Source organism: Coregonus clupeaformis, chromosome 17, assembly GCF_020615455.1.
Source record: "Coregonus clupeaformis isolate EN_2021a chromosome 17, ASM2061545v1, whole genome shotgun sequence".
Classification (NCBI taxonomy): Eukaryota; Metazoa; Chordata; class Actinopteri; order Salmoniformes; family Salmonidae; genus Coregonus; species Coregonus clupeaformis.
The window spans coordinates 21,437,172-21,465,060 of NC_059208.1; the positions used below are offsets into that span (position 1 = coordinate 21,437,172).

At 44.2% G+C, this 27,889-nt stretch overlaps 1 protein-coding gene across 1 annotated transcript in view; it reads left to right on the top strand.

Moving 5' to 3' along the window:
- Positions 1 to 27,889, top strand: part of LOC121586073 (collagen alpha-1(XIV) chain-like) — a 235,092-nt gene that overhangs the window by 194,661 nt on the left and 12,542 nt on the right. Inside the window, exons 38-45 of the mRNA XM_041902529.2 lie at positions 4,491 to 4,586; positions 5,915 to 5,968; positions 10,125 to 10,178; positions 12,884 to 12,937; positions 13,044 to 13,115; positions 19,174 to 19,209; positions 19,978 to 20,044; positions 20,383 to 20,571. Coding sequence (XP_041758463.2) covers positions 4,491 to 4,586; positions 5,915 to 5,968; positions 10,125 to 10,178; positions 12,884 to 12,937; positions 13,044 to 13,115; positions 19,174 to 19,209; positions 19,978 to 20,044; positions 20,383 to 20,571 — 622 coding nt within the window. The remainder of the gene's footprint in view (positions 1 to 4,490; positions 4,587 to 5,914; positions 5,969 to 10,124; positions 10,179 to 12,883; positions 12,938 to 13,043; positions 13,116 to 19,173; positions 19,210 to 19,977; positions 20,045 to 20,382; positions 20,572 to 27,889) is intronic.

The window sequence follows — 27,889 nt, forward strand, 5'->3', positions numbered from 1 at the left end:
CACAATGCAGCTCAGTGTTTCCACAGTAACACATACTGGAGGGACTCCACCACAATGCAGCTCAGTGTTTCCACAGTAACACATACTGGGGGACTCCATCACAATGCAGCTCAGTGTTTCCACAGTAACACATACTGGAGTGACTCCATCCCAATACAGCTCAGTGTTTCCACAGTAACACATACTTGGGGGACTCCATCACAATGCAGCTCAGTGTTTCTACAGTAACACATACTGGGGGGACTCCATCACAATGCAGCTCAGTGTTTCCACAGTAACACATACTGGAGGGACTCCACCACAATGCAGCTCAGTGTTTCCACAGTAACACATACTGGGGGGACTCCATCACAATGCAGCTCAGTGTTTCCACAGTAACACATACTGGAGGGACTCCATCCCAATACAGCTCAGTGTTTCCACAGTAACACATACTTGGGGGACTCCATCACAATGCAGCTCAGTGTTTCCACAGTAACACATACTGGGGGGACTCCATCACAATGCAGCTCAGTGTTTCCACAGTAACACATACTGGAGGGACTCCATCACAATGCAGCTCAGTGTTTCCACAGTAACACATACTGGGGGGACTCCATCACAATACAGCTCAGTGTTTCCACAGTAACACATACTGGGGGGACTCCATCACAATGCAGCTCAGTGTTTCCACAGTAACACATACTGGAGGGACTCCATCACAATGCAGCTCAGTGTTTCCACAGTAACACATACTGGGGGACTCCATCACAATACAGCTCAGTGTTTCCACAGTAACACATACTGGGGGACTCCATCACAATGCAGCTCAGTGTTTCAACAGTAACACATACTGGAGGGACTCCATCACAATGCAGCTCAGTGTTTCCACAGTAACACATACTGGGGGGACTCCATCACAATACAGCTCAGTGTTTCCACAGTAACACATACTGGGGGGACTCCATCACAATGCAGCTCAGTGTTTCCACAGTAACACATACTGGAGGAACTCCATCCCAATACAGCTCAGTGTTTCCACAGTAACACATACTGGAGGGACTCCACCACAATGCAGCTCAGTGTTTCCACAGTAACACATACTGGGGGGACTCCATCACAATGCAGCTCAGTGTTTCCACAGTAACACATACTGGAGTGACTCCATCCCAATACAGCTCAGTGTTTCCACAGTAAAACATACTGGGGGGACTCCATCACAATGCAGCTCAGTGTTTCCACAGTAACACATACTGGGGGGACTCCATCACAATGCAGCTCAGTGTTTCCACAGTAACACATACTGGGGGACTCCATCACAATGCAGCTCAGTGTTTCCACAGTAACACATACTGGAGGGACTCCACCACAATGCAGCTCAGTGTTTCCACAGTAACACATACTGGGGGGACTCCATCACAATGCAGCTCAGTGTTTCCACAGTAACACATACTGGAGTGACTCCATCCCAATACAGCTCAGTGTTTCCACAGTAACACATACTTGGGGGACTCCATCACAATGCAGCTCAGTGTTTCCACAGTAACACATACTGGGGGGACTCCATCACAATGCAGCTCAGTGTTTCCACAGTAACACATACTGGAAGGACTCCACCACAATGCAGCTCAGTGTTTCCACAGTAACACATACTGGGGGGACTCCATCACAATGCAGCTCAGTGTTTCCACAGTAACACATACTGGAGGGACTCCATCCCAATACAGCTCAGTGTTTCCACAGTAACACATACTTGGGGGACTCCATCACAATGCAGCTCAGTGTTTCCACAGTAACACATACTGGGGGGACTCCATCACAATACAGCTCAGTGTTTCCACAGTAACACATACTGGAGGGACTCCATCACAATGCAGCTCAGTGTTTCAACAGTAACACATACTGGAGGGACTCCATCACAATGCAGCTCAGTGTTTCCACAGTAACACATACTGGGGGGACTCCATCACAATACAGCTCAGTGTTTCCACAGTAACACATACTGGGGGGACTCCATCACAATGCAGCTCAGTGTTTCCACAGTAACACATACTGGAGGAACTCCATCCCAATACAGCTCAGTGTACATGTAACAGTGTTGCTTCCGTCCCTCTCCTCGCCCTTACCTGGGCTTGAACCAGGGACCCTCTGCACACATCGACAACAGTCACCCTCGAAGCACCGTTACCCGTCGCTCCACAAAAGCCGCGGCCCTTGCAGAGCAAGGGAAACAACTACTTCAAGGTCTCAGAGCGAGTGACGTCACCAATTGAAATGCTACTAGCGCACACCGCTAACTAGCTAGCCATTTCACACCGGTTACATACAGAACATGACATAGACTGTCCAGGTGAATCCATGTGAAAGCTATGATCCCTTATTGATGTCACTTGTTAAATCCACTTCAATCAGTGTAGATGAAGGGGAGGAGACAGGTTAAAGAAGGATTTTTAAGTCTTCAGACAATTGAGACATTGATTGTGTATGTGTGCCATTCAGAGGGTAAATGGGAAAGACAAAATATTTAAGTGCCTTTGAACGGGTTATGGCAGTAGGTGCCAGGCGCACCGGTTTGTGTCAAGAACTGCACCGCTGCTGGTTTTTTCACGCTAAACCGTTTCCCGTGTGTATCAAGAATGGTCCTCCACCCAAAAGACATCCAGCCAATTTGACACAACTGTGGGAAGCATTGAAGTCAACATGGGGGGGGGGGATACTCAATATTAGGAAGGTGTTCTTAATGTTTTGTATGTGATAGGTGATTTGAAGGAGTCAGGCGCAGTAGGGTAAATCACAGAATACAGAGTTTATTTCGTAGTATAGAGTTACGCAGGATAGCGTCAAACAGTCCAGTGCGCAAATCAGGCGCACTGGAACAAAACAGGCACACAGGGAAAATATACCCTGGCAATACAAAAAACACGGAGCTCCTCTCTCCTCACATTAAACAATCACCCACAGGGACAAGGGGGGCAGAGGGAAAAATTATACATGTACTAATGAGGGGATATGAACCAGGTGTGTGTAATAGACAAGACAAAACAAATGGAATGATGAGATGAGGAGCGGCAGTGGCTGGAAGGCCGGTGACGACGAACACCGAAGTCTTCCCGAACCAGGAGAGAAGGCAGCTTCGGAGGAAGCCGTGACATTGTAGCAGCTCAGTGCTTCAACAGTAACACATACTCTAGCTACAGTATGTGAGGGGCCACCCAGAACTTGGAACATAAAGAATACGATGGAATGTCTTCCAAAAAAATTGCCTGAAACAACGGCCGAGATGTGGAAATACATAAACATGCAAAAACTGTTATTTTTGGAGGATGTCACTGTTTTCACATACTAAGTAAACCTTGCCGTGTCATTCTTGCTTTATGCCAGCAGTCTTCATGTTGAAGCCAAGAGAGGCTTGTATAGGTTATAGTTAAACAGGATCATATTATAGCTTATTTGGACTGTAGTTTTAGGAGTCACTGAAACTTTGTTATTCCAGTTCTCTCTGTGTCTGACTCAGACCTGGGTTCAAATACTATTTGAAATAATTTCAAATACTACAGCTGTGCTCGATTGAACTGGCCTGTTGCAATGGAACTAATTATAAAAGTGCTAACCCCGCCCACCTGGCATTCAAACCCCGCCCACCTGGCATTCAAAGTATTTTAAAGATTTTAAATAGTGTTTGAACCCAGGTTTGGTATTTTTTTTCGGCATGGGGCAGTCCCCTCTCTCCGTCTGTATGACTGCTTTATCAGCCTCTATAGCTGCATGCTTCGGCCCCTCCAGTCCCTCTGCTACAACCCAGTTTCACGCTCGCAGCTCGCTAACATAGTTACAACAGATGTGAACGGCGAGGCCATGCTAGGAACAGATTGCGTTATGGTGCCAAACAAACCCAACACAGGACGGCTGTAATCTCATTTCAAATGTACTGTTGGGTAATGGCTAAAATGCGCCCTGATTTGCACCCTATTCCCTATATAGTGCACTACTTTTGACCAGAGCCCTATGGTGCCATTTGGGACACAACCTAAATCGATTTCCTAGAGCACAGTCCCCAATGGAAACTCCATGCTAGAGTATCCTCGGAGAACAGTCATGTGGGCTACCCGCTGTACTTTGTCTTAACTTTTATGAATATCACATTTATGTGTGGCGCGAGGGACCCAAGGCAATGGCATTGTGTTTCAGAAGGAAGGCTGACAGGCAGTAGCTCTATAAACCTGATGTCCTAACTTGGATGTTGAAGACATATTTATCACCAGAGTGAAGACCTAACAAACTTGTAGTTAAATTCCATTTTATGTCATGCGATAAACAGGGCGGTTAATCACTCTGTTGTTGTAACACTTTACATTAAGGTGTGCTTTATGAATGTGTTCTAAAGGTTTTTAAGTCGTTTATAGACTATTAATCAGTTTATTTGTTTATATATAGTTTATGAATCAGTAGTAAACAGTCATGAGTCATTGGTTAACATTGTGTGATTTAATAAATGGTCTGTTGTTCTTCAGGGGCCTCAAGGACTAGTTGGTGATAAAGGTCCTCCAGGACCACAGGGCCCTCCTGGCCCTCAAGGGCCTAGTGGACATTCCATCCAGGGACCACCGGTAAGATATGATATATGACCTATAACCCTAACCCTGGTCCTGAGGGGTCTAGTGGACATTCCATCCAGGGACCACTGGTAAGATGTGATATATGACCTATAACCCTAACCCTGGTCCTGTGGGGCCTAGTGGACATTCCATCCAGGGACCACCGGTAAGATATGATATATGACCTATAACCCTGGTCCTCAAGGGCCTAGTGGACATTCCATCCAGGGACCACCGGTAAGATATGATATATGACCTATAACCCTAACCCTGGTCCTCAAGGACCTAGTGGACATTCGATCCAGGGACCACCGGTAAGATATGATATATGACCTATAACCCTAACCCTGGTCCTGAGGGGTCTAGTGGACATTCCATCCAGGGACCACCGGTAAGATGTGATATATGACCTATAACCCTAACCCTGGTCCTGTGGGGCCTAGTGGACATTCCATCCAGGGACCACCGGTAAGATATGATATATGACCTATAACCCTGGTCCTCAAGGGCCTAGTGGACATTCCATCTAGGGACCACCGGTAAGATATGATATATGACCTATAACCCTAACCCTGGTCCTCAAGGACCTAGTGGACATTCGATCCAGGGACCACCGGTAAGATATGATATATGACCTATAACCCTAACCCTGGTCCTGAGGGGCCTAGTGGACATTCCATCCAGGGACCACCGGTAAGATATGATATATGACCTATAACCCTAACCCTGGTCCTGTGGGGCCTAGTGGACATTCCATCCAGGGACCACCGGTAAGATATGATATATGACCTATAACCCTAACCCTGGTCCTGAGGGGTCTAGTGGACATTCCATCCAGGGACCACCGGTAAGATATCATATATGACCTATAACCCTAACCCTGGTCCTCAAGGGCCTAGTGGACATTCCATCCAGGGACCACCGGTAAGATATTATATATGACCTATAACCCTAACCCTGGTCCTGAGGGGCCTAGTGGACATTCCATCCAGGGACCACCGGTAAGATATGATATATGACCTATAACCCTAACCCTGGTCCTGAGGGGTCTAGTGGACATTCCATCCAGGGACCACCGGTAAGATACAGTATATATCATATCTTATGTTCATATATATACACTCAGAGTATATATGAACATAAGATATGATACAGTATATAACCTGTATATGAACACACATTTTTGCCTTTGGTTAAACTGTGTGCCGCATATGAATAATGTACAGTCAATAATTTACAAACCATTCCACCAACCCACTGGCTTTGTATGAAATCACAAAATGACAAAGGAATGAATGATTCAGAGGAAGTAGTTTTTCTGGTGTCCGTTTCTCTTTCAGGGTGGTAATGGTGAAAAGGGAGAGAAAGGAGATATTGGTTTCCCAGGACCTCAGGTGAGTAAAGACACACATTCCTCAGCTCCATTTTATTTTCCTCTCCTGACTCCCACAGTTACCCACTGTGTTGTGTTGTGACTAGTGATTACTACCTCCACAGAGACACTGTGTTGAGACTAGTGATTACTACCTCCACAGAGACACTGTGTTGTGACTAGTGATTACTACCTCCACAGAGACACTGTGTTGTGACTAGTGATTACAACCTCCACAGAGACACTGTGTTGTGACTAGTGATTACTACCTCCACAGAAACACTGTGTTGAGACTAGTGATTACTACCTCCACAGAGACACTGTGTTGAGACTAATGATTACTACCTCCACTGACTGGAAAACCTATTCTAGTCATAGATCAACCTTCCATTGACTGGAAAACCTATTCTAGTCATAGATCAACCTTCCACTGACTGGAAAACCTATTCTAGTCATAGATCAACCTTCCACTGACTGGAAAACCTATTCTAGTCATAGATCAACCTTCCACTGACTGGAAAACCTATTGTAGTCATATATTAACCTTCCACTGACTGGAAAACCTATTCTAGTCATAGATCAACCTTCCTCTGACTGGAAAACCTATTCTAGTTATAGATTAACCTTCCACTGACTGGAAAACCTACTCTGGTCATAGATTAACCTTACACTGACTGGAAAACATATTCTAGTCATAGATCAACCTTCCACTCACTGGAAAACCTAAAACCTATTTCTATGTCCTCTTTTGTACCATTTGTGGTGGAGGAGTCAGGACTTTCTATGTGCTGTTTTTGTCCCTTTGTGGTGGAGGAGAAGGGAGAGAAGGCCACAGACATGACAGGTCATCCCAGATACATCAGACAAGGAAAGGTTGATGTCCATTGTCCAGACTACTCTCAACCTTTCATTCTACTCTTAGAAATACATGTGGCCCAGGATCCAAAATACACTTTTGATAGATGGCCTAAACTCAACTTCTACAGCATTATTCCAAGAAGAGGATTTACTGGAACGGGATAGGCATGAAAACCTTGTGATTATCCTACCCAAGTAGCAATCCAAATACAATCCAAGTAGTGAGCGGAAGAGAATATCATGTCGCACATTAACTACACAAAACATGGAATTGCTCATTTGCCTCTGGCCTTGTCCATGTCTTTTACACAGATCGATGTGTCCTTCACATAATCATTCAGAAACACATACTTACTAAATTCCAAGTAAATACCTTATTCAACTGGTTTTACATGTCATATATGACATCAAACAAATTTTACACATCACCAGCAACAGTTTCTTTTTTAATTTGAATCCATACATTCTGACTGTTCTGTTTCCACTAACGACTGGTTAAAGCCAAGGTCCCCTGGGGCTGTTTCCACGACTTTGAAATAATATTATCCTGTGACTAGCTGCCAACATCCACAAGGCCTTGCCAGGGTATAACAAACCCATCCAAGGCCCACTGTAGAGAGAGGGTGTCAGGCAAGGACCAGACAGGCTAGTCTGTAACAATAACTGTAATCAGACTGGTTGGCATCTTCCAATAAACAACAGTGATAAGGAGATAAGAATAGAGATATTGCAGGGATAAGTCAACTTGGTTCTGTGTTGGCGGTTTAACGGCATCATCCCTGCCCCACTGGACCCTGGATTCAAATCCACGTCACAACACTGCAACATATTCCAGAAGCTAGCTCCTAGTGGCATGTCAGGGGAATTGCCGTAGGGTCGCCAAAATATATTTACATCATTTAGCAGACGCTCTTATCCAGAGCGACTTACAGTTAGTGAATACATCTTTTTTTATACTGGCCCCCCGTGGGAATCGAACCCACAACCCTGGCGTTGCAAACGCCATGCTCTATCAACTGAGCTACATCCCTGCCGGCCATTCCCTCCCCTACCCTGGACGAATTGTGCGCCGCCCATGAGTCTCCCGGTCGCGGCCGGCTGCGACAGAGCCTGGATTCGAACCAGGATCTCTAGTGGCACAGTTAGCACTGCGATGCAGTGCCTTAGACCACTGCGCCACTCAGGAGACAGATATAAAATAAAATAACAATTAAGAGTACAGATTATTGTGTGGGACAGTATACAAATAAAAATTAAACAATTTTATTGAGTAAATGTATTTATTGGTTTCTTTTCATTTTGATAGGAGATGAAAATGTAAGAATTGAAGGTTATTTGTTGATGTAAAAATCAAAATGTACAGAGTTTAAGGTTGTGTCATTAGATTTGGGGTAGGGTGGGATCGGAAGAAATTCTGCCGGAAAAAATGGGATCACAGCTAAAAAAAGTTAGAATACCACTGACCTAGCTTGACCTAACTGCTGCATTGACAGTCAATACAGCTCCAGTAGGGTCTTTCTCTTTACAAGGCACTGTGCCATCAATAAAAGGGCACGATGCCCCTCGCCATACTTACATGTAGATACAAAGTAATACTGCGTTTTGTCAGAACCCCTAAGAGTATACAGTATATGGGGTTCTTCTGGAAGGTACCTTCAAGGACCTGCTGTGATCTACAGCAGCCACAGAGAATATGGCTGCATCCCAAATGGCACCCTATTCCCTGAGTGGTGCAGGTAGTGTGCTGCATAGGTAAAAGGGTGCCATTTGGGACGCACACCATCATATCATCCATTACAGAGCTATTTTCCTCTCTCTGTCTCTCACCACCACCAGCCACAATATGCAGTAAATACAATATAACCCCTGTCATGAGCTCTCCCCTCCTCTCAGTTTCAACCTGACAGTGAAAAATGCATGGATAGCCACTTCAATGAATAGCAAAGTATGTGTGTCTGAGTGGTGATGGTAGTGGTGATGGTAGGGGATGGTGGTAGACTGGGGGAGGGGGTATGATTGAAACTATGTTACTTCACAGATGTCTAACAGATGCATTGAGTAGCACCCCTTCCCTACCATTCTCAGTCTCTAGGGGTTGATGGTGGTCTGGCCGGTGGCAGAGAGCACCAGAGTGACTGGTAGGGTCTGGCCGGTGGTAGAGAGCACCAGAGTGACTGGTAGGGTCTGGCCGGTGGTAGAGAGCACCAGAGTGACTGGCAGGGTCTGGCCGGTGGTAGAGCGCACCAGAGTGACTGGTAGGGTCTGGCCGGTGGTAGAGAGCACCAGAGTGACTGGTAGGGTCTGGCCGGTGGTAGAGAGCACCAGAGTGACTGGTAGGGTCTTGCCGGTGGTAGAGAGCACCAGAGTGACTGGTAGGGTCTGGCCGGTGGTAGAGCGCACCAGAGTGACTGGTAGGGTCTGGCCGGTGGTAGAGAGCACCAGAGTGACTGGTAGGGTCTGGGCGGTGGTAGAGAAAAAGGAACACAATCTGTTGGCCTTGAAGCGTCTGCTCTCTGCCTGTCTCTTCCTAGCCGCTACCACATCTCTCAGGGCCAGGATGGGGACTGTGTGTGTGTATAGGTGACAGGGAAGATATCAGAGCTGGTTGTTAGTGCCAGGATCTGGTCTTACAACACAACATTAATCTCTCCTCTCCTCTCCTCTCCTCTCCTCTCCTCTCCTCTCCTCTCCTCTCCTCTCCTCTCCTCTCCTCTCCTCTCCTCTCCTCTCCTCTCCTCTCCTCTCCTCTCCTCTCCTCTCCTCTCCTCTCCTCATAACATCCCCACCTTTCATTACTAGGCTTTACAACCACTCTTGTAATGTTGTGGCAAAAATATACATATTTTTAACCTCATAGCTAAGTTATGATTATGTTTGGAATGGGATGGGTGAGTTGTAGGAGACTGGATACACACAGCAGAGCTTCAGCAGGTGTTGAGATGTTCACCATTCAGTCTGAATTAATAAAGTTTATCATGTTGTAAATGAGATGTTCACCATTCAGTCTGAATTAATAACGTTTCTCATGTTGTAAATGAGATGTTCACCATTCAGTCTGAATTAATTAGGTTTCTCATGTTGTAAATGAGATGTTCACCATTCAGTTTGAATTAATAAGGTTTCTCATGTTGTAAATGAGATGTTCACCATTCAGTCTGAATTAATACGTTTTCTCATGTTGTAAATTAGATGTTCACCATTCAGACTGAATTAATAACGTTTCTCATGTTGTAAATGAGATGTTCACCATTCAGTCTGAATTAATAAGGTTTCTCATGTTTAAATCACTTTGACTCTGTGTTTTGTTATTTTGTTTGCAGGGTATTGGTGGATCTCCTGGCGGACCAGGAAGAGATGGACAAGTTGGACACAGGGTAACAGTCTATTCGTGTTGTTCGACTTACAGATCGATTATTTGTATTATGTATTCTATGTATATTCTGTTCGTATGACCTATGACCTGCTCAATGCATGAGCACCCTGAGCTCTTTAGCTTAGTTTTATGGTTCCCATCTAATATTAATATTAAAGCCAAATAGTTGTTTCCATATTTTGAAGCCCATAATTCTGTTTCCTTCCTCACACGAACATAACACTGAAGTTTTTATGCCACGAAGCTTTAAATCACTGGTTGAAAGCTCATGAGATGTTTACAGAATGCTGTTTTTATTTCCCTATGAATCCATTTTATGTCTCATACTCTGATAGCACGTGAATAGATGTGTTGATATCGAACCTTCGTAATACACATTTTTATCCCAAAGACTGAAGAAAGCAACTTATGTGACATTAAGTCAACTCATTCCCAATGATGTTACCATATGATTTTCACTTTTCAACATACAGTAGATCTCCATCAGAATCTGCTTTAGTATCACACAAGCTTCTGCACTGATCGAACAGATACAGAAAAGAACACCGTAGTATGAAGTGATATGGAATCTCCATCTTGTTATCCACACATGGCCGGCTCCTCAACGACGGCCATAAGCTGACTGAGCACATTTGACCCCTCTAAGATCCTCTAAGATCTTGTAAGATTGTATTCAAACCACTACAGCTCTTTCTATGATTCTCAGGGGTCAAAACTGCTATCTAGATTTATACATGCCATGGATAATGATGGTGACGATGATGATGCTGCTGCTTACAGCTAAAATGTTATAAATCATCTTAATTTTCATAAATAATGGAACACTTTACTGTATCGTAAATGATAGTGCCAGATTGTTCCATTCACAAGACTGTAATATTGGCCAGTTGCCAAAGACTCTGATGGAATATACTTAACTGTACACCTCAGAGCAATACATCTGTGAATGTAGAGGGTGGTCTGATATACGTAACTGTACACCTCAGAGCAATACATCTGTAAATGTAGAGGGTGGTCTGATATACGTAACTGTACACCTCAGAGCAATACATCTGTAAATGTAGAGGACGGTCTGTGTTTGTAACATCTTTAAAGATGTGGGAACTGTACTTTTTTCTATTAAATCAGTTAGAGCAACACAGGACATAATTAATCATGATAGCCTTCTCCTCTGAATTAACTATCTGTGACTAAACAAGACCAGGGATTTCCGTAGCCATTATTCCTTGGAGAAGGTCCCATTTTTTGTGCGTTTAATTTACAGTCATCTCAGTTTGACACTGTATGTGGACAGACAGTGGCCTGCTTTTCTTGATTCTCCAGTGATAAACCACAGCTCTGGGTCAGCTCTTGTTTATGGACCCCTAGGCCCAGCTCCAGCCCCACTCCACAGCCCCTCTTGGCCTTCACTAGTCCCCATTCCAGCTCCACCCCTGCTTTCTGGCCTCTCCTCTAGCTACACTTGGCCTTCACAAGGCCTCACTCCAGAGCCTCGTTATGAGGTTTTACTGGGAGGTGTTTACTGCTTTTTACTGCTTGACTGGGGGTTGACTCCCACACTAGGGACTCTGGTCGTCCCACTCTGGCAAAGAGAATGGGCTTTGAAGCAGCCATGCTGAACTACAGAAAACCACAGAAAAGAGAACCCATAGCTCATTGATTAGTATTTGTGTTGGTTATGTGCCCTTGAGGAACACTTTCTCGAATTGGCTTGTCCTGAAATAGTCATTGGGTTGTAGTGCAACTTTCAGTTGGTTCAATGTTTCCAGTCAAGCGTCCGTTTAGTTGTGATGTAAACCTCGACAGACATTTGAAGCAAGGACAGGCACATGGTTGTTGGTATCACTCTGGCAATTTACAAGGAAATTGAAAATGACAATTTAACTTTTGGAAGTTAAAACCATGTCATGACAGGTTGCAGGAAACATTGTGTTTACGTTCCTTGTTTTCCGCCAGAGAACTTTATTCATGTTCACTCCAATCCAAATTATTATGTCATTCTATCTTTTTTAATCGAGTTGAACCGCTATCTAAGCAGATTTGGGATTGTCCTCAGTTGAATCATTGACAGGAGTCGCGCAACCATACGTGCTGCACCACAATAGCCTGGAATACAAACTGAACATCGCTCTGTTTCACTATTATGAAACATTAATGAAATGGAGCGATATTTAGTTTGAATACCAGACTAGCACCATAATGCCTTCTCATCTGTTTTCCTACTTGACCCATTCTTCTGTGTGTCTGAAAGCTTTAGAATAAGGCTGGTGGGTTGATTACAGTTGTGCGGTTAGTAGCTGAAGGACTCTTACAGTTTGTGAAAGTAAGTGTGGATACGGTAGCCAGCTCCCAGAGGTCAGCCAGAGGTCAGCCAGACAAACATAACAAACCATTTAAGCGCTGACTAGCTTACTCTTACTGTACTCATTATCCTACTATCATCATTAGTGTTGTTGTGGAGGGTTTCAGGCTATTGGGTTTCAATTAAGAATCTCTGCAGAATTCATTGGTGTTTTGATAATGGAAGGTTATGTTCATGCTACTACTAACTGCATAAAGTGCAGTAGTTTATGTGTTGATCCTGTCTGTTCTGTTCTAAGGGCCTGCCTGGGAAAGCAGTAGTATGTGTTGATCCTGTCTGTTCTGTTCTAAGGGCCTGCCTGGAAAAGCAGTAGTATGTGTTGATCCTGTCTGTTCTGTTCTAAGGGCCTGCCTGGGAAGGATGGACCACAAGGACAGCAGGGTACTACAGGCCCCGTCGTAAGTGCTGGGTTCAATTCCAATTCTTATCCATGCATGAAATGTACATAACTTGAGTTAACATGTAGTTTGTTGTTTCATCCTTGATCATTTGTCTCTTTACCAGGGCAGTCCTGGAGCACCCGGGGCCCCTGGTGGAAGTGGCTCTCCTGGACCGCTGGGAGACCAGGGACCACCTGTAAGTAAACCACCTGATATTCTTCCTTACATTTCTACACTTTGCTTTGAACCCTTGGTTGGTTGATTGACTCACCATCAGACCACCCAGGTCTGTTGAAAGAAGTTGATCAGGTTACTACAAGATTTGCATGGGTCAAAGTTTCCTGTCCTCTACCTGTCAATGATCACATATTCAGGGACCTTCCTTGGTCTTCCTACACAATGCCCTCTGTACTGTACATCCCGGAAATATATCTCTGCTTGTCATTTCAAATTACCTTAAAGCCATAGAAGCCATCTTGGACTGGAAGAGCTATATTGTTTATGGTGTCTTCAACGTTTCCATCTGTTGTTTATGGTGTCTTCAACATCTCCATCTGTTGTTTATGGTGTCTTCAACGTCTCCATCTGTTGTTTATGGTGTCTTCAACGTCTCCATCTGTTGTTTATGGTGTCTTCAACGTCTCCATCTGTTGTTTATGGTGTCTTCAACGTCTCCATCTGTTGTTTATGGTGTCTTCAACGTCTCCATCTGTTGTTTATGGTGTCTTCAACGTCTCCATCTGTTGTTTATGGTGTCTTCAACGTCTCCATCTATAATGTCTCCTCTGCCTCCTGAAGCAGAGCGGAGGACCAGAGAGAGAGATAAGCGTGTGATGATGGGCTGAGGCTGGTGACAGTTAATTCAGCTGAATCCAGCCCATTCAGCCATTTCAGCCCTGGGCTAAAAAACAAGCACCGTTTGGCTCTGGAGCACACCATCAATCACAGACCTGGGGGACAGCAGAGAGAGAGAGAGAGAGAGATAGAGAGAGAGATAGAGATAGAGATAGAGATAGAGATAGAGAGAGAGAGAGAGAGAGAGAGAGAGAGAGAGAGAGAGAGAGAGAGAGAGAGAGAGAGAGAGAGAGAGAGAGAGAGAGAGAGAGAGAGAGAGAGAGAGAGAGAGAGAGAGAGAGAGAGAGAGAGAGAGTGAGAGAGAGAGAGTGTGTGTGTGCGTATGTGTGCGTGTGTGTGTGCGTGTGTGTGTGTACGTGCGTGGCTGACAGAGAGACCGAGGCTTTCACTGTTTCCCACACATCAAAAGAGCAACAGCCTTATCCCAGCTAGCTCTTCACATGAAACTCATTTGCCTGTGACCAGCTATATATCTGGCTCTTCACATGAAGATCATTAGCCTGTGACCAGCTAGATGTCTGGCTCTTCACATGAAGATCATTAGCCTGTGACCAGCTAGATGTCTGGCTCTTCACATGAAGATCCTTAGCCTGTGACCAGCTAGATGTCTGGCTCTTCATATGAAGATCATTAGCCTGTGACCAGCTAGATATCTGGCTCTTCACATGAAGATCATTAGCCTGTGACCAGCTAGATATCTGGCTCTTCACATGAAGATCATTAACCTGTGACCAGCTAGATGTCTGGCTCTTCACATGAAGATCATTAGCCTGTGACCAGCTAGATATCTGGCTCTTCACATGAAGATCATTAGCCTGTGACCAGCTAGATGTCTGGCTCTTCACATGAAGATCATTAGCCTGTGACCAGCTAGATGTCTGGCTCTTCACATGAAGATCATTAGCCTGTGACCAGCTAGATGTCTGGCTCTTCATATGAAGATCATTAGCCTGTGACCAGCTAGATATCTGGCTTTTCACATGAAGATCATTAGCCTGTGACCAGCTAGATATCTGGCTCTTCACATGAAGATCATTAGCCTGTGACCAGCTGGATGTCTGGCTCTTCACATGAACATCATTAGCCTGTGACCAGCTAGATATCTGGCTCTTCACATGAAGAACATTAGCCTGTGACCAGCTAGATGTCTGGCTCTTCACATGAAGATCATTAGCCTGTGACCAGCTAGATGTCTGGCTCTTCACATGAAGATCATTAGCCTGTGACCAGCTAGATGTCTGGCTCTTCACATGAAGATCATTAGCCTGTGACCAGCTAGATATCTGGCGCGTCACATTAAGATCATTAGCCTGTGACCAGCTAGATGTCTGGCTCTTCACATGAAGATCATTAGCCTGTGACCAGCTAGATATCTGGCTCTTCACATGAAGATCATTAGCCTGTGACCAGCTAGATGTCTGGCTCTTCACATGAAGATCATTAGCCTGTGACCAGCTAGATGTCTGGCTCTTCATATGAAGATCATTAGCCTGTGACCAGCTAGATTTCTGGCTCTTCACATGAAGATCATTAGCCTGTGACCAGCTAGATATCTGGCTCTTCACATGAAGATCATTAGCCTGTGACCAGCTAGATATCTGGCTTTTCACATGAAGATCAGTAGCTTGTGACCAGCTAGATATCTGGCTATTCACATGAAGAACATTAGCCTGTGACCAGCTAGATATCTGGCTATTCATATGAAGATCATTAGCCTGTGAGAAACATCAAACCTTGGTTTTGTTTGGATTACAATCTGAGATGTTTGTGACTGTTTTATAAGGGTTAGCAACGTCAGCATCCATTATCTGGATGGATATGGTGGCAGCTGTTCGTGTTTCGTATTGTGCGCCACAAAGCAGTTGGCTCTCCCATGTAGAAGTTCTCCCATGTGGCATATTATGGTCTCTCTCATGGTTCCTCTGTCATGTTTTCAAGGTTCTCTGTCCCATCCTCTTCTTGCTAAATAAAACCTTGTGCTTCACTTTAATCTGCTCACATTGTTGCAATAATAAACTGCCATGCATGTAGCCTACAGTAATATATGCTACTGAGATCGGGTGGTTTGCATAACCAGGTGCAAAATGTAGGCTATTAGAGGTATAGAGGTAATAATCATGCAAATATCCATCCTGAATAGAAGGGTGAAATGTTGTATTTGAAGCCTATTTGTAGCCTATCCGCAGTTTAAATCCGTATAGGCCTATATAGCCTACTGAACATTTATATTCTACTGTTTAAAATCTCCAAGCTGTGCAGAGTCCATACTGATACAACCAAACTAGTGGCGAACGAAGCATGTTTTATGGGTCAGACAAGTGCCACATATAAGACCTTCTGGTGTGTCCAACTGGCATTGTTTGGCCGCCTGCCACCACCACTGCTGCCTAGGGCAGAATGCTCCATAGAGGGAAAGTCCACTACTGCAGCTGGGCATAAAAAAGGGAGAAGGGAGAAAGGAGGACAAGAATGGGTGGCATAGCTGCCCTTTTCCACGGGTCTCAGGAGACCTCTAGTCTGACTGGCGGTGTGAGTGTGTGTCTTGTCAGGGTGGTTGTCATGGTGATGAGAGGTAGAGGATCAGCTAGGGGCCACTCTACCTCTCTCCTCCAGTGTCCACTCTTGGCATATTATTCCTGGAATATACTCTACACCTGACACACACACACTTACACACTTACACACTTACACACTTACACACACACACACACACACACACACACACACACACACGGTCAAGGTAGTCGATGCATGACTCCATGTTTCACAAAAGACTGAATGACCTCTCTCCTCAAATACTGTGGTCCAAGTTACATGCATGATATCAGAATCGTTAAATGGCCATCATATTTATTAGAGCTTTCTGTCTCTGGTGTCTAATGTGTTAGATCACATATGCATCCATTTGCTTTATGTGTTTGGCGAACGAAAACGGACAGCACACAATCCAGCAGGTTGTAAACCTCTGTAACAGTCACAGTGTTTCTACCACAGTGGACTTGGACAAGCGCTCCTAAACAGACATGCTTTTTTTCTTACAACTGTGAGTCAGAACAAAAGCACGTTGAAACTCAGGAGAAAAATGCCCATGAAGCTCTTCCTCCCATTACATTTCCAAAGCAGAGGGTGTTCATAATATCTCCTCTCTGTTACAGGGTTCTGCTGGTACCAAAGGGTGTTTATAATATATCCTCTCTGTTACAGGGCTCTGCTGGTACCAAAGGGTGTTTATAATATCTCCTCTCTGTTACAGGGCTCTGCTGGTACCAAAGGGTGTTTATTTACATTTACATTTACGTCATTTAGCAGACGCTCTTATCCAGAGCGACTTACAAATAGGTGCATTCACCCTATAGCCAGTGGGATAACCACTTTACAATATCTATTTATTTATAAAAAAAATTAGGGGTGGGGGGGTAGAAGGATTACTTTATCCTATCCCAGGTATTCCTTAAAGAGGTGGGGTTTCAAATGTCTCCGGAAGGTGGTGAGTGACTCCGCTGTCCTGGCGTCGTGAGGGAGCTTGTTCCACCATTGGGGTGCCAGAGCAGCGAACAGTTTTGACTGGGCTGAGCGGGAACTATGCTTCCGCAGAGGAAGGGAGCCAGCAGGCCAGAGGTGGATGAACGCAATGCCCTCGTTTGGGTGTAGGGACTGATCAGAGCCTGAAGGTACAGAGGTGCCGATCCCCTCACAGCTCCATAGGCAAGCACCATGGTCTTGTAACAGATGCGAGCTTCAACTGGAAGCCAGTGGAGTGTGCGGAGGAGCGGGGTGACGTGAGAGAACTTGGGAAGGTTGAACACCAGACGGGCTGCGGCATTCTGGATGAGTTGTAGGGGTTTAATGGCACAGGCAGGGAGCCCAGCCAACAGCGAGTTGCAGTAATCCAGACGGGAGATGACAAGTGCCTGGATTAGGACCTGTGCCGCTTCCTGTGTAAGGCAGGGTCGTACTCTCCGAATGTTGTAGAGCATGAACCTGCAGGATCGGGTCACCGCCTTGATGTTAGCGGAGAACGACAGGGTGTTGTCCAGGGTCACGCCAAGGCTCTTCGCACTCTGGGAGGAGGACACAATGGAGTTGTAAACCGTGATGGCGAGATCATGGAACGGGCAGTCCTTCCCCGGGAGGAAGAGCAGCTCCGTCTTGCCAAGGTTCAGCTTGAGGTGGTGATCCGTCATCCATACTGATATGTCTGCCAGACATGCAGAGATGCGATTCGCCACCTGGTTATCAGAAGGGGGAAAGGAGAAGATTAGTTGTGTATCGTCAGCGTAGCAATGATAGGAGAGGCCATGTGAGGATATGACAGAGCCAAGTGACTTGGTGTATAGGGAGAATAGGAGAGGGCCTAGAACTGAGCCCTGGGGGACACCAGTGGTGAGAGCCCGTGGTGCGGAGACAGCTTCTCGCCACGCCACTTGGTAGGAGCGACCGGTCAGGTAGGACGCGATCCAGGAGTGAGCCGCGCCGGAGATGCCCAGCTCGGAGAGGGTGGAGAGGAGGATCTGATGGTTCACAGTATCAAAGGCAGCAGACAGGTCTAGAAGGACAAGAGCAGAGGAGAGAGAGTTAGCTTTAGCAGTGCGGAGAGCCTCCGTGACACAGAGAAGAGCAGTCTCAGTTGAATGACCAGTCCTGAAACCTGACTGGTTTGGATCAAGAAGGTCATTCTGAGAGAGATAGCAAGAGAGTTGGCTAAAGACGGCACGCTCAATAGTTTTGGAAAGAAAAGAAAGAAGGGATACTGGTCTGTAGTTGTTGACATCAGTGGGATCGAGTGTTGGTTTTTTGAGAAGGGGTGCAACTCTCGCTCTCTTGAAGACGGAAGGGACATAGCCAGCGGTCAAGGATGAGTTGATCAGCGAGGTGAGGTAGGGGAGAAGGTCACCGGAGATGGTCTGGAGAAGAGAGGAGGGGATGGGGTCAAGCGGGCAGGTTGTTGGGCGGCCTGCAGTCACAAGTCGCAAGATTTTATCTGGAGAGAGAGGGGAGAAAGAAGTCAAAGCATAGGGTAGGGCAGTGTGAGCAGGACCAGCAGTGTCATTAGACTTAACAAACGAGGATCGGATGTCGTCAACCTTCTTTTCAAAGTGGTTGACGAAGTCATCCACAGAGAGAGAGAGAGGGGGGTGGGGGGGGGGGGGTGGGGGATTCAGCAGGGAGGAGAATGTGGCAAAGAGCTTCCTAGGGTTAGAGGCAGATGCTTGGAATTTAGAGTGGTAGAAAGTGGCCTTAGCAGCAGAAACAGATGAAGAAAATGTAGAATATGTTTATAATATCTCCTCTCTGTTACAGGGCTCTGCTGGTACCAAAGGGTGTTTATAATATCTCCTCTCTGTTACAGGGCTCTGCTGGTACCAAAGGGTATTTATAATATCTCCTCTCTGTTACAGGGCTCTGCTGGTACCAAAGGAGAAAAGGGTGAACGGGTAAGTTCTCCCTCAGACCAATGCTTCAGTTCAGACAGTTTATATTCAAATGGAGTGTAGAAATACTTTAGTAGCTTCAAACCTCAAATCACACATAATTGCAGTTTATCAGCTCTGGGATTAAGAGGCTCTCTAACAGCACTTATGACCAGGGCCCATAGGGATCTGATCAAATGTAGTGCACTATATAGGGAATAGGGTGCCATTTGGGAGGCAATCCCAGTCTCTTCACAGCTCTCTGCCTTCCTCTCTCAGTTTATAGCTCCACAGTGTGTTTTCTAGGAGATAATGCAAGCACTGCTAGAGCAGTTAAATCAAACCCCAGCCATTCAGGTACACTGTGTTTATTCAAGGCTTTTAGGAGGAGGTCCAATGTTAAAAAGCCTTGGAGCAAAACCTCCAAACCTCTTTGCTTTGTAAGATTAAAGTTCTGTGTTGTTTTCTGGTCAGTCTCTTTGATTGTTGGGAGACTTCAACACAAAAGGCCTCCAGCCTCAGAGTTAAAGGTGGAGTGGAGTTATTAAACACCCACACACACAGACAGACTAGTTCATTAAACATGCCCCCTGGGAGTATTCTCTGTGTGTGTGTGTGTGTGTACGCGAGCGTGTAGCTGTGTGTGTGTGTGTGTGTGCGCGAGCGTGTAGCTGTGTGTGTGTGTGTGAGCGTGTAGCTGTGTGTGTGTGTGTGTGAGCGTGTAGCTGTGTGTGTGTGTGTGTGTGTGTGTGTGTAGCTGTGTCAATCCAGTGCTGTTTGTTTGTGTTGTAGGGAGACCTGCAGTCTCAAGCTACCGTCAGGGCCTTAGCACACCAAGTGTGTGAGCAACTGATTCAGAGTGAGTTCTCAACCCAGCTTCTCTCTCTCTCTCTCTCTCTCTCTCTCTCTCTCTCTCTCTCTCTCTCTCTCTCTCTCTCTCTCTCTCTCTCTCTCTCTCTCTCTCTCTCTCTCTCTCTCTCTCTCTCTCTCTCTCTCTCTCTCTCTCTCTCTCTCTCTCTCTCTCTCTCTCTCTCTCTCTCTCTCTCTCTCTCCGTCTCTGTCTCTGTCTCTCTCTCTGTCTCTCTGTCTCTCTCTCTGTCTCTCTCTATCTCATTATTTTTGTTCATTCATACTGTTCTCTCATCCTACTCACCCCCAAAACTCTCCATTCCCTCCCCTCCTCTCTTCCTCCCTCAGGTCACCTGTCTCGGTACAACTCCATCCTGAACCAGATCCCCACCCAGTCAGTGTCTGTGAGGACAGTACCAGGACCTCCAGGAGAGCCTGGTCGCAGGGGTCTGCCAGGGCCGCAGGGAGAGGGGGGGCCCCCTGGCAGACCAGGGTTCCCTGGGACCAACGGTCAGAATGGACGACCGGGGGAGAGAGGTACAGTACGGTGTTTATACATCATTAGACGCCATTGAATGGCCATAACAAATCAGTATATTATCTGTTCTATATCCACACCCTGACCTTGAACTTTCCATTTATACTGTAGCCACGCTAATGTGTAGCACAAATCAATTACTTTCTAGTATCTGATCATTTGTATCAGAAATCAATTACTTTCTAGTATCTTATATGTTTTATATCGACGCCCTGGTCTGAACTCCCAAGTGGCTCAGTTGGTAGAGCATGGCACTTGCAACGCCAGGGTTGTGGGTTCGATTCCCACGGGGGACCAGTATGTAAATGTATGAACTCACTACTGTCAGTCGCTCAGGGTAAGTGCTTCTACTAAATGACAGACATGTAAAATACATGTTTAACTTTCCTAGGTCAGTCATATCTCTACCTATGATGATGTTTCAGACCGGTCAGTCATATCTCTAGCTATGATGATGTTTCAGACCGGTCAGTCATATCGCTAGCTATGATGATGTTTCAGACCGGTCAGTCATATCTCTAGCTATGATGATGTTTCAGACCGGTCAGTCATATCTCTAGCTATGATGATGTTTCAGACCGGTCAGTCATATCTCTAGCTATGATGATGTTTCAGACCGGTCAGTCATATCGCTAGCTATGATGATGTTTCAGACCGGTCAGTCATATCTCTAGCTATGATGATGTTTCAGACCGGTCAGTCATATCACTAGCAATGATGATGTTTCAGACCGGTCAGTCATATCTCTAGCAATGATGATGTTTCAGACCGGTCAGTCATATCTCTAGCAATGATGATGTTTCAGACCGGTCAGTCATATCTCTAGCTATGATGATGTTTCAGACCGGTCAGTCATATCTCTAGCAATGATGATGTTTCAGACCGGTCAGTCATATCTCTAGCTATGATGATGTTTCAGACGGTCAGTAAAAAAAAAAAAAAAAAAAACAGAGAAAAAATAAATAAAATAGAGATTGCATCATCTGTGGATCTGTTGGGGCGGTATGCAAATTGGTGGGGGTCTAGGGTTTCTGGGATAATGGTGTTGATGTGAGCCATGACCAGCCTTTCAAAGCACTTCATGGCTACAGACGTCAGTGCTACGGGTCGGTAGTCATTTAGGCAGGTTATCTTAGTGTCCTTGGGCACGGGGACTATGGTGGTCTGCTTGAAACATGTTGGTATTACAGACTCAGTCAGGGACATGTTGAAAATGTCAGTGAAGACACTTGCCAGTTGGTCAGCACATGCTCGGAGTACACGTCCTGGTAATCCGTCTGGCCCTGCGGCCTTGTGAATGTTGACCTGCTTAAAAGTCTTACTCACATCGGCTACGGAGAGCGTGATCACATTGTCATCCGGAACAGCTGGTGCTCTCATGCATGCTTCAGTGTTGCTTGCCTCGAAGCGAGCATAGAAGTGGTTTAGCTCGTCTGGTAGGCTTGTGTCACTGGGAAGCTCGCGGCTGTACTTCCCTTTGTAGTCTGTAATAGTTTTCAAGCCCTGCCACATCCGACGAGCGTCAGAGCCGGTGTAGTACGATTAAATCTTAGTCCTGTATTGACTCTTTGCCTGTTTGATGGTTCGTTGCAGGGCATAGCGGGATTTCTTATAAGCGTCCGGGTTAGAGTCCCGCTCCTTGAAAGCGGCAACTCTACCCTTTAGCTCAGTGCGGATGTTTCCTGTAATCCATGGCTTCTGGTTGGGGTATGTACGTACGGTCACTGTGGGGACGACATCATCGATGCACTTATTGATGAAGCCAGTGACTGATGTGGTGTACTCCTCAATGCTATCTGAAGAATCCCGGAACATGTTCCAGTCTGTGCTAGCAAAACAGTCCTGTAGCTTAGCATCTGTGTCATCTGACCACTTTTTTATTAACCGAGTCACTGGTGCTTCCTGCTTTAGTTTTTGCTTATAAGCAGGAATCAGGAGGATATAGTTATGGTCAGATTTGGCAAATGGAGGGCGAGGGAGAGCTTTGTATGCATCTGTGTGTGGAGTAAAGGTGGTCTAGAGTTTTTTTTCCTCTGGTTGCACATTTAACATGCTGGTAGAAATTAGGTAGAACGGATTTAAGTTTCCCTGCATTAAAGTCCCCGGCCACTAGGAGCGCTGCCTCTGGATGAGTGTTTTCCTGTTGACTTATGGCCTTATACAGCTCATTCAGTGCAATCTTAATGCCAGCATTGGTTTGTGGTGGTAAATAGACAGCTATGAAAAATATAGATGAAAACTCTCTTGGTAAATAGTGTGGTCTACAGCTTATCATAAGATACTCTACCTCAGGCGAGCAAAACCTCGAGACTTCCTTAGTATTTGATTTTGTGCACCAGCTGTTGTTTACAAATATACACAGACCGCCACTCCTTGTCTTACCGGAGTCAGCCGTTCTATCTTGCCGATGTAGCGTATAGCCCGCTAGCTGTATGTTATCCATGTCGTCGTTCAGCCATGACTCGGTGAAACATAAGATATTACAGTTTTTAATGTCCCGTTGGTAGGATAACCGTAATCTTAGGTCATCCAATTTATTTTCCAATGATTGAAGATTGGCTAATAGGATTGATGGGAGCGGCAGTTTACTCGCTCGCCGTCGGATCCTTACAAGGCACCCCGACCTACGTCCACGATATCTCCGTCTCTTCCTCATGCGAATGACGGGGATTTGGGCCTTGTCTGGTGTCTGTAGGATATCCTTTGCGGCCGCCTCGTTGAAGAAAAATTATTTGTCCAATATGAGGTGAGTAATCACTGTCCTGATACCCAGAAGCTCTTTTTGGTTATAAGAGACGATGGCAGAAACATTATGTACAAAATAAATGACAAATAACCCGGAAAAACACACATAATAGTAAAATTGATTAGAGGGCTGTAAAACTCTTCTCCGGTGCCATTCTGAGTAACAGAATGTCGTCTTGACTTCTTTCTTATCTCATTCTCGTTGGCACCAAAAGTTTAAAAAGTGTTGATAGGGGACAGAATGTGGTCGGACCATCATATAATTGGCATATACATTACTCTTACTGAATTTCCACGTGGGCGAGGATATTGGAAATTTTATCAAAGCCTATTGGATGATAATACATTTTTAACTAGGACAAAGGAATTTATAACGGACTTTTTCCGACATAACATAGGTACAGCAAATCCCCTTATTGTATGGGACACCTTTAAATGTGCCTTTAGAGGCCATGCAATTCAGTACTCATCTCGAAAAACAAAAGCAATTTAGGTCAAAAGAGTTTATACTAACAAAGGAAATAAAAAGTCTAAAAGAACAGATAGATGGCAATAAAAACTGTAACATAGAGGCTCAGAATAAATTAGAGGAAAAACCAAAAAGAAATGGAGAAACTTATTCAAGAAAGATCAAGTGTAATATATTATAAAAATAAAGCAAACTGGATGGAATATGGGGAAAAATGCACCAAATTCTTTTTTAATCTTCAACATAGGTATCCTACCAAAAATAATTTAATGAAACTGGTTACAATTGACGGAGTAACCCATGATTCACCAAATTATATTTTGAAGTAGGAAACAAAGTACTTTAAGCATATGTTTTCGTTTCAGTCGCCTCCATCTCCTCTAACTGAAGCTAATTGTAGAGATTTATTTTCTATTGATAATGTAAAATTAACAGCCTTACAGAAAGACTCATGTGAAGGTGAAATTACAGAGGAGGAACATCTGGATGCAATTAAAGACTTTACGTCTGGGAAAACAGGGTTGGATGGCATACCAGTCGAGGTATACCAAACCTTTTTTGATATACTAAGTGGACCGTTATTAGCATGTTTTAACCACTCCTATGTAAATGGTAGATTATCTGACACTCAAGAAGAAGGTCTGATCTCATTATTACTGAAACAGGATACAAGTGAAAAATATAAAGATCCAGTCCATTAAAAAAATTGGAGGCCCTTTACACTTCAGTGTTGTGATGCAAAAATTCTAGCAAAATGTATAGCGCATAGAATTAAAAAGGTATTGTCGGATATTATTCATTCTAATCAGACAGTTTTTTTTACATGGAAGATACATTGGAGATAATATAAGGCAAGTATTGGAAACAATAGAACACTATGGAAAATCTATTCATAGCAGACTTGGAAAAGGTACAACTGGGGTTTATATATAAATGTTTGTATATAAATGCCTGGAGCATTTCAATTTTGGAGAATCTCTTATAAAATGGGTCAAAATCATGTATAGTAACCCTAGGTGTAAAATAGTAAATAATGGCTATTTCTCCGAAAGTTTTAAACTGTCAAGAGGAGTGAAACAAGGTTGTCCACTATCGGCATATCTATTTATTGTGGCCATTGAGATGTTAGCTATTAAAATCAGATCCAACAATAATATCAGGGGATTAGAAATCCAGGGCTTAAAAACAAAGGTGTCATTGTGCGCTGATGATTCATGTTTCTTTTACATCCACAACTAGAATCCCTCCACAGCCTAATAGAGGATCTAGATACATTTTCTAACCTCTCTGGATTACAACCAAATTATGACAAATGTACTATATTACGTATTGGATCACTAAAAAATACAATTTTTACATTACCATGTAGTTTACCAATAAAATGGTCTGATGGTGATGTGGATATACTCGGAATACATATCCCAAAGGAAATAAATGATCTCACTTCAATAAATTTTAATAGAAAGTTAGCAAAAATAGATAAGATCTTGCTACCATGGAAAGGTAAATACCTGTCAATTTGTGGAAAAATCACCCTGATTAACTCTTTAGTATTATCCCAGTTTACCTATTTGCTTATGGTCTTGCCTACGCCTAGCGAACAGTTTTTATTCCATTTTATTTGGAACGGCAAGCCAGACAAAATTAAACGGGCCTATTTATATAATGAATATGAATTCGGAGGACAGAAACTATTAAATATTAAAGCATTAGACCTATCACTAAAAGCTTCAGTCATACAAAAGTTATACTTAAATCCGAACTGGTTCTCTAGCAAATTAGTAAGATTGTCTCACCCAATGTTCAAGAATGGCCTTTTTACCTTTATTCAGATTACAACCACTCACTTTCAGTTATTTGAAAAGGAGATAATCTCCCAAATATCACTATTTCTAAAACAAACCATAGAAAGTTGGTTGCAATTTCAATTTAATCCTCCAGAAACGACAGAACAAATAATGCAACAAATATTGTGGTTAAACTCAAATATACTAAATATACTTTTTCTTTTGACAAAATATTTAAAAAAGGTATAATCTTCGTAAATGATATCATCGGTAGGACTGGTGGAGTTATGTCGCACATGCAGCTAACAAAAACATATGGAAATGTCTGCTCTACCCAAAATTACAACCAAATAATTGCAGCCTTACCGCAAAAATGGAAGAGGAAAGTGGAAGGGGGAGAAAGTAAGGAACTTGTCTGTCGGCCTTGCATTAAAGAGCATAATTTGTTAAGGAAAACTGTGATAAATAAAAAGGTATATCAGTTTCATTTAAGGACCAAAGGATTGACAGCCGTTCCATATAGATTGCAAAATAGTTGGGAAGAGATTTTTGACGTACCGATCCCATGGCATAGTGTTTATGAACTGATACGCAAAACGACACTGGATTCAAAACTTAGAATCTTTCAATTTAAATTATTATATACAATTCTTGCTACCAATATAATGTTATTTATATGGGGGATACAATCTTCCCAGCTCTGCAGATTTTGCTGCGAAGAGACAGAATCATTAGATCATTTGTTTTGGTACTGTCCATTTGTAGCTTGTTTTTGGACACAGGTCCAGGAATGGATAAAGGATTGCAATATTTACCTGGAGCTAACCCTGCAGATAGCATTACTGGGTGATCTGAAAAGTCATAGTCAATCGATCAATAACATAATAATACTTTTAGCAAAAATGTTTATTTTCAATTCACAATCTGTAGAAACAATGAGAATAGAAAGGTTCAGAACTTTTGTAAGACATCACAGTACAGTTGAAATATATATGGCAAATAGAAATCCTATATGGATGGTGTTAAAAGATAGATGGGAGGTGTTGAATGGAATTGAAGGATGGGACTAATAACAACTAACAACAAATAATAACAAGATAACTAATAATGTAAGCATACTGTGTCCATAATAACTATATAGGTTGTAGGTTGGGAGCTTTTGTGAAAGAGCACAGTTAGAAAGATATGGCATATAGAAGCAAACCGGATGGACATCATGAAAATGATCGGAGAGGTTGAGAGTAGAGGAAGTTCAGGAGAAAAAACAGACAAAATATAATTATTGTAAAATTGACTGTGTCCATAAAATGTAGATAGTAGGTATAAGCTGGAAGTAGAGGCCTAAGCATTGTTGTTCACTAGTTTACTGCAAGTAGGGAAAGGGTGGTGGGTTGGAAAGTAATAAAGGGGAATATATATATATATTTTTAAATAATATGTATGTATGTATGTATGTATGTATGTATGTATGTGTGTGTGTGTATGTATGTATATATATATATATCTATATCTATGTGTATGTATGTATATGTATATATGTATATATGTATGTGTGTGTGTGTATGTGTGTATATATGTGTATATGTATATATGTATGTTGTCACGATCGTCAGGGAGAGAAGTAGACCAATGCGCAGCGTGATGAACGAACATGTTACTTTATTATATTAAAGCACGAAACAAAACAATAAACGACTCGTGAAGTCCACGGTGACAATGACCGAACACGGAACAAAAACCCACAAACACAAAGTGAAAAACAGACAGTTTAAATATGGCTCCCAATCAGAGACAACCAGCCTACAGCTGACACTCGTTGCCTCTGATTGGGAGTCACACAGGCAAACATAGAAAAACACAACCTAGAACACCCAACATAGAAACAGAACACATAGAATGAACACACCCTGGCTCAACATATAGAGTCCCAGAGCCAGGGTGTGACAGTACCCCCCCCTAAAGGCGCGGACTGCGACCGCGCCTCAACAAGAGCAAAACAGGGGAGGACTGGGTGGGCACACCTCCTCGGCGGCGGCTCCGGCCCCGGCCTTGCCCACCACCCTCCAATAAACCCCCCATAGCGCCCCTGGTCCGGTCTGGCCCCGCTGGCTGGAGCTGACCTGGACGTAGCAGGAGCGGCTAGCTTCAGCTCCGTTGTGGAGCAGTTGAGCGGTACCTGATTTGGCACCGATGACCCAGGCACGGGTTGTGCCAGACTGACGACGCCGCACCCCCTGGCTTGGTGCGTGAGGCAGGAACTGACCGGACCGGGCTGACGATGCGCACCCCTGGCTTGGTGCGTGGAGCAGCAACGGG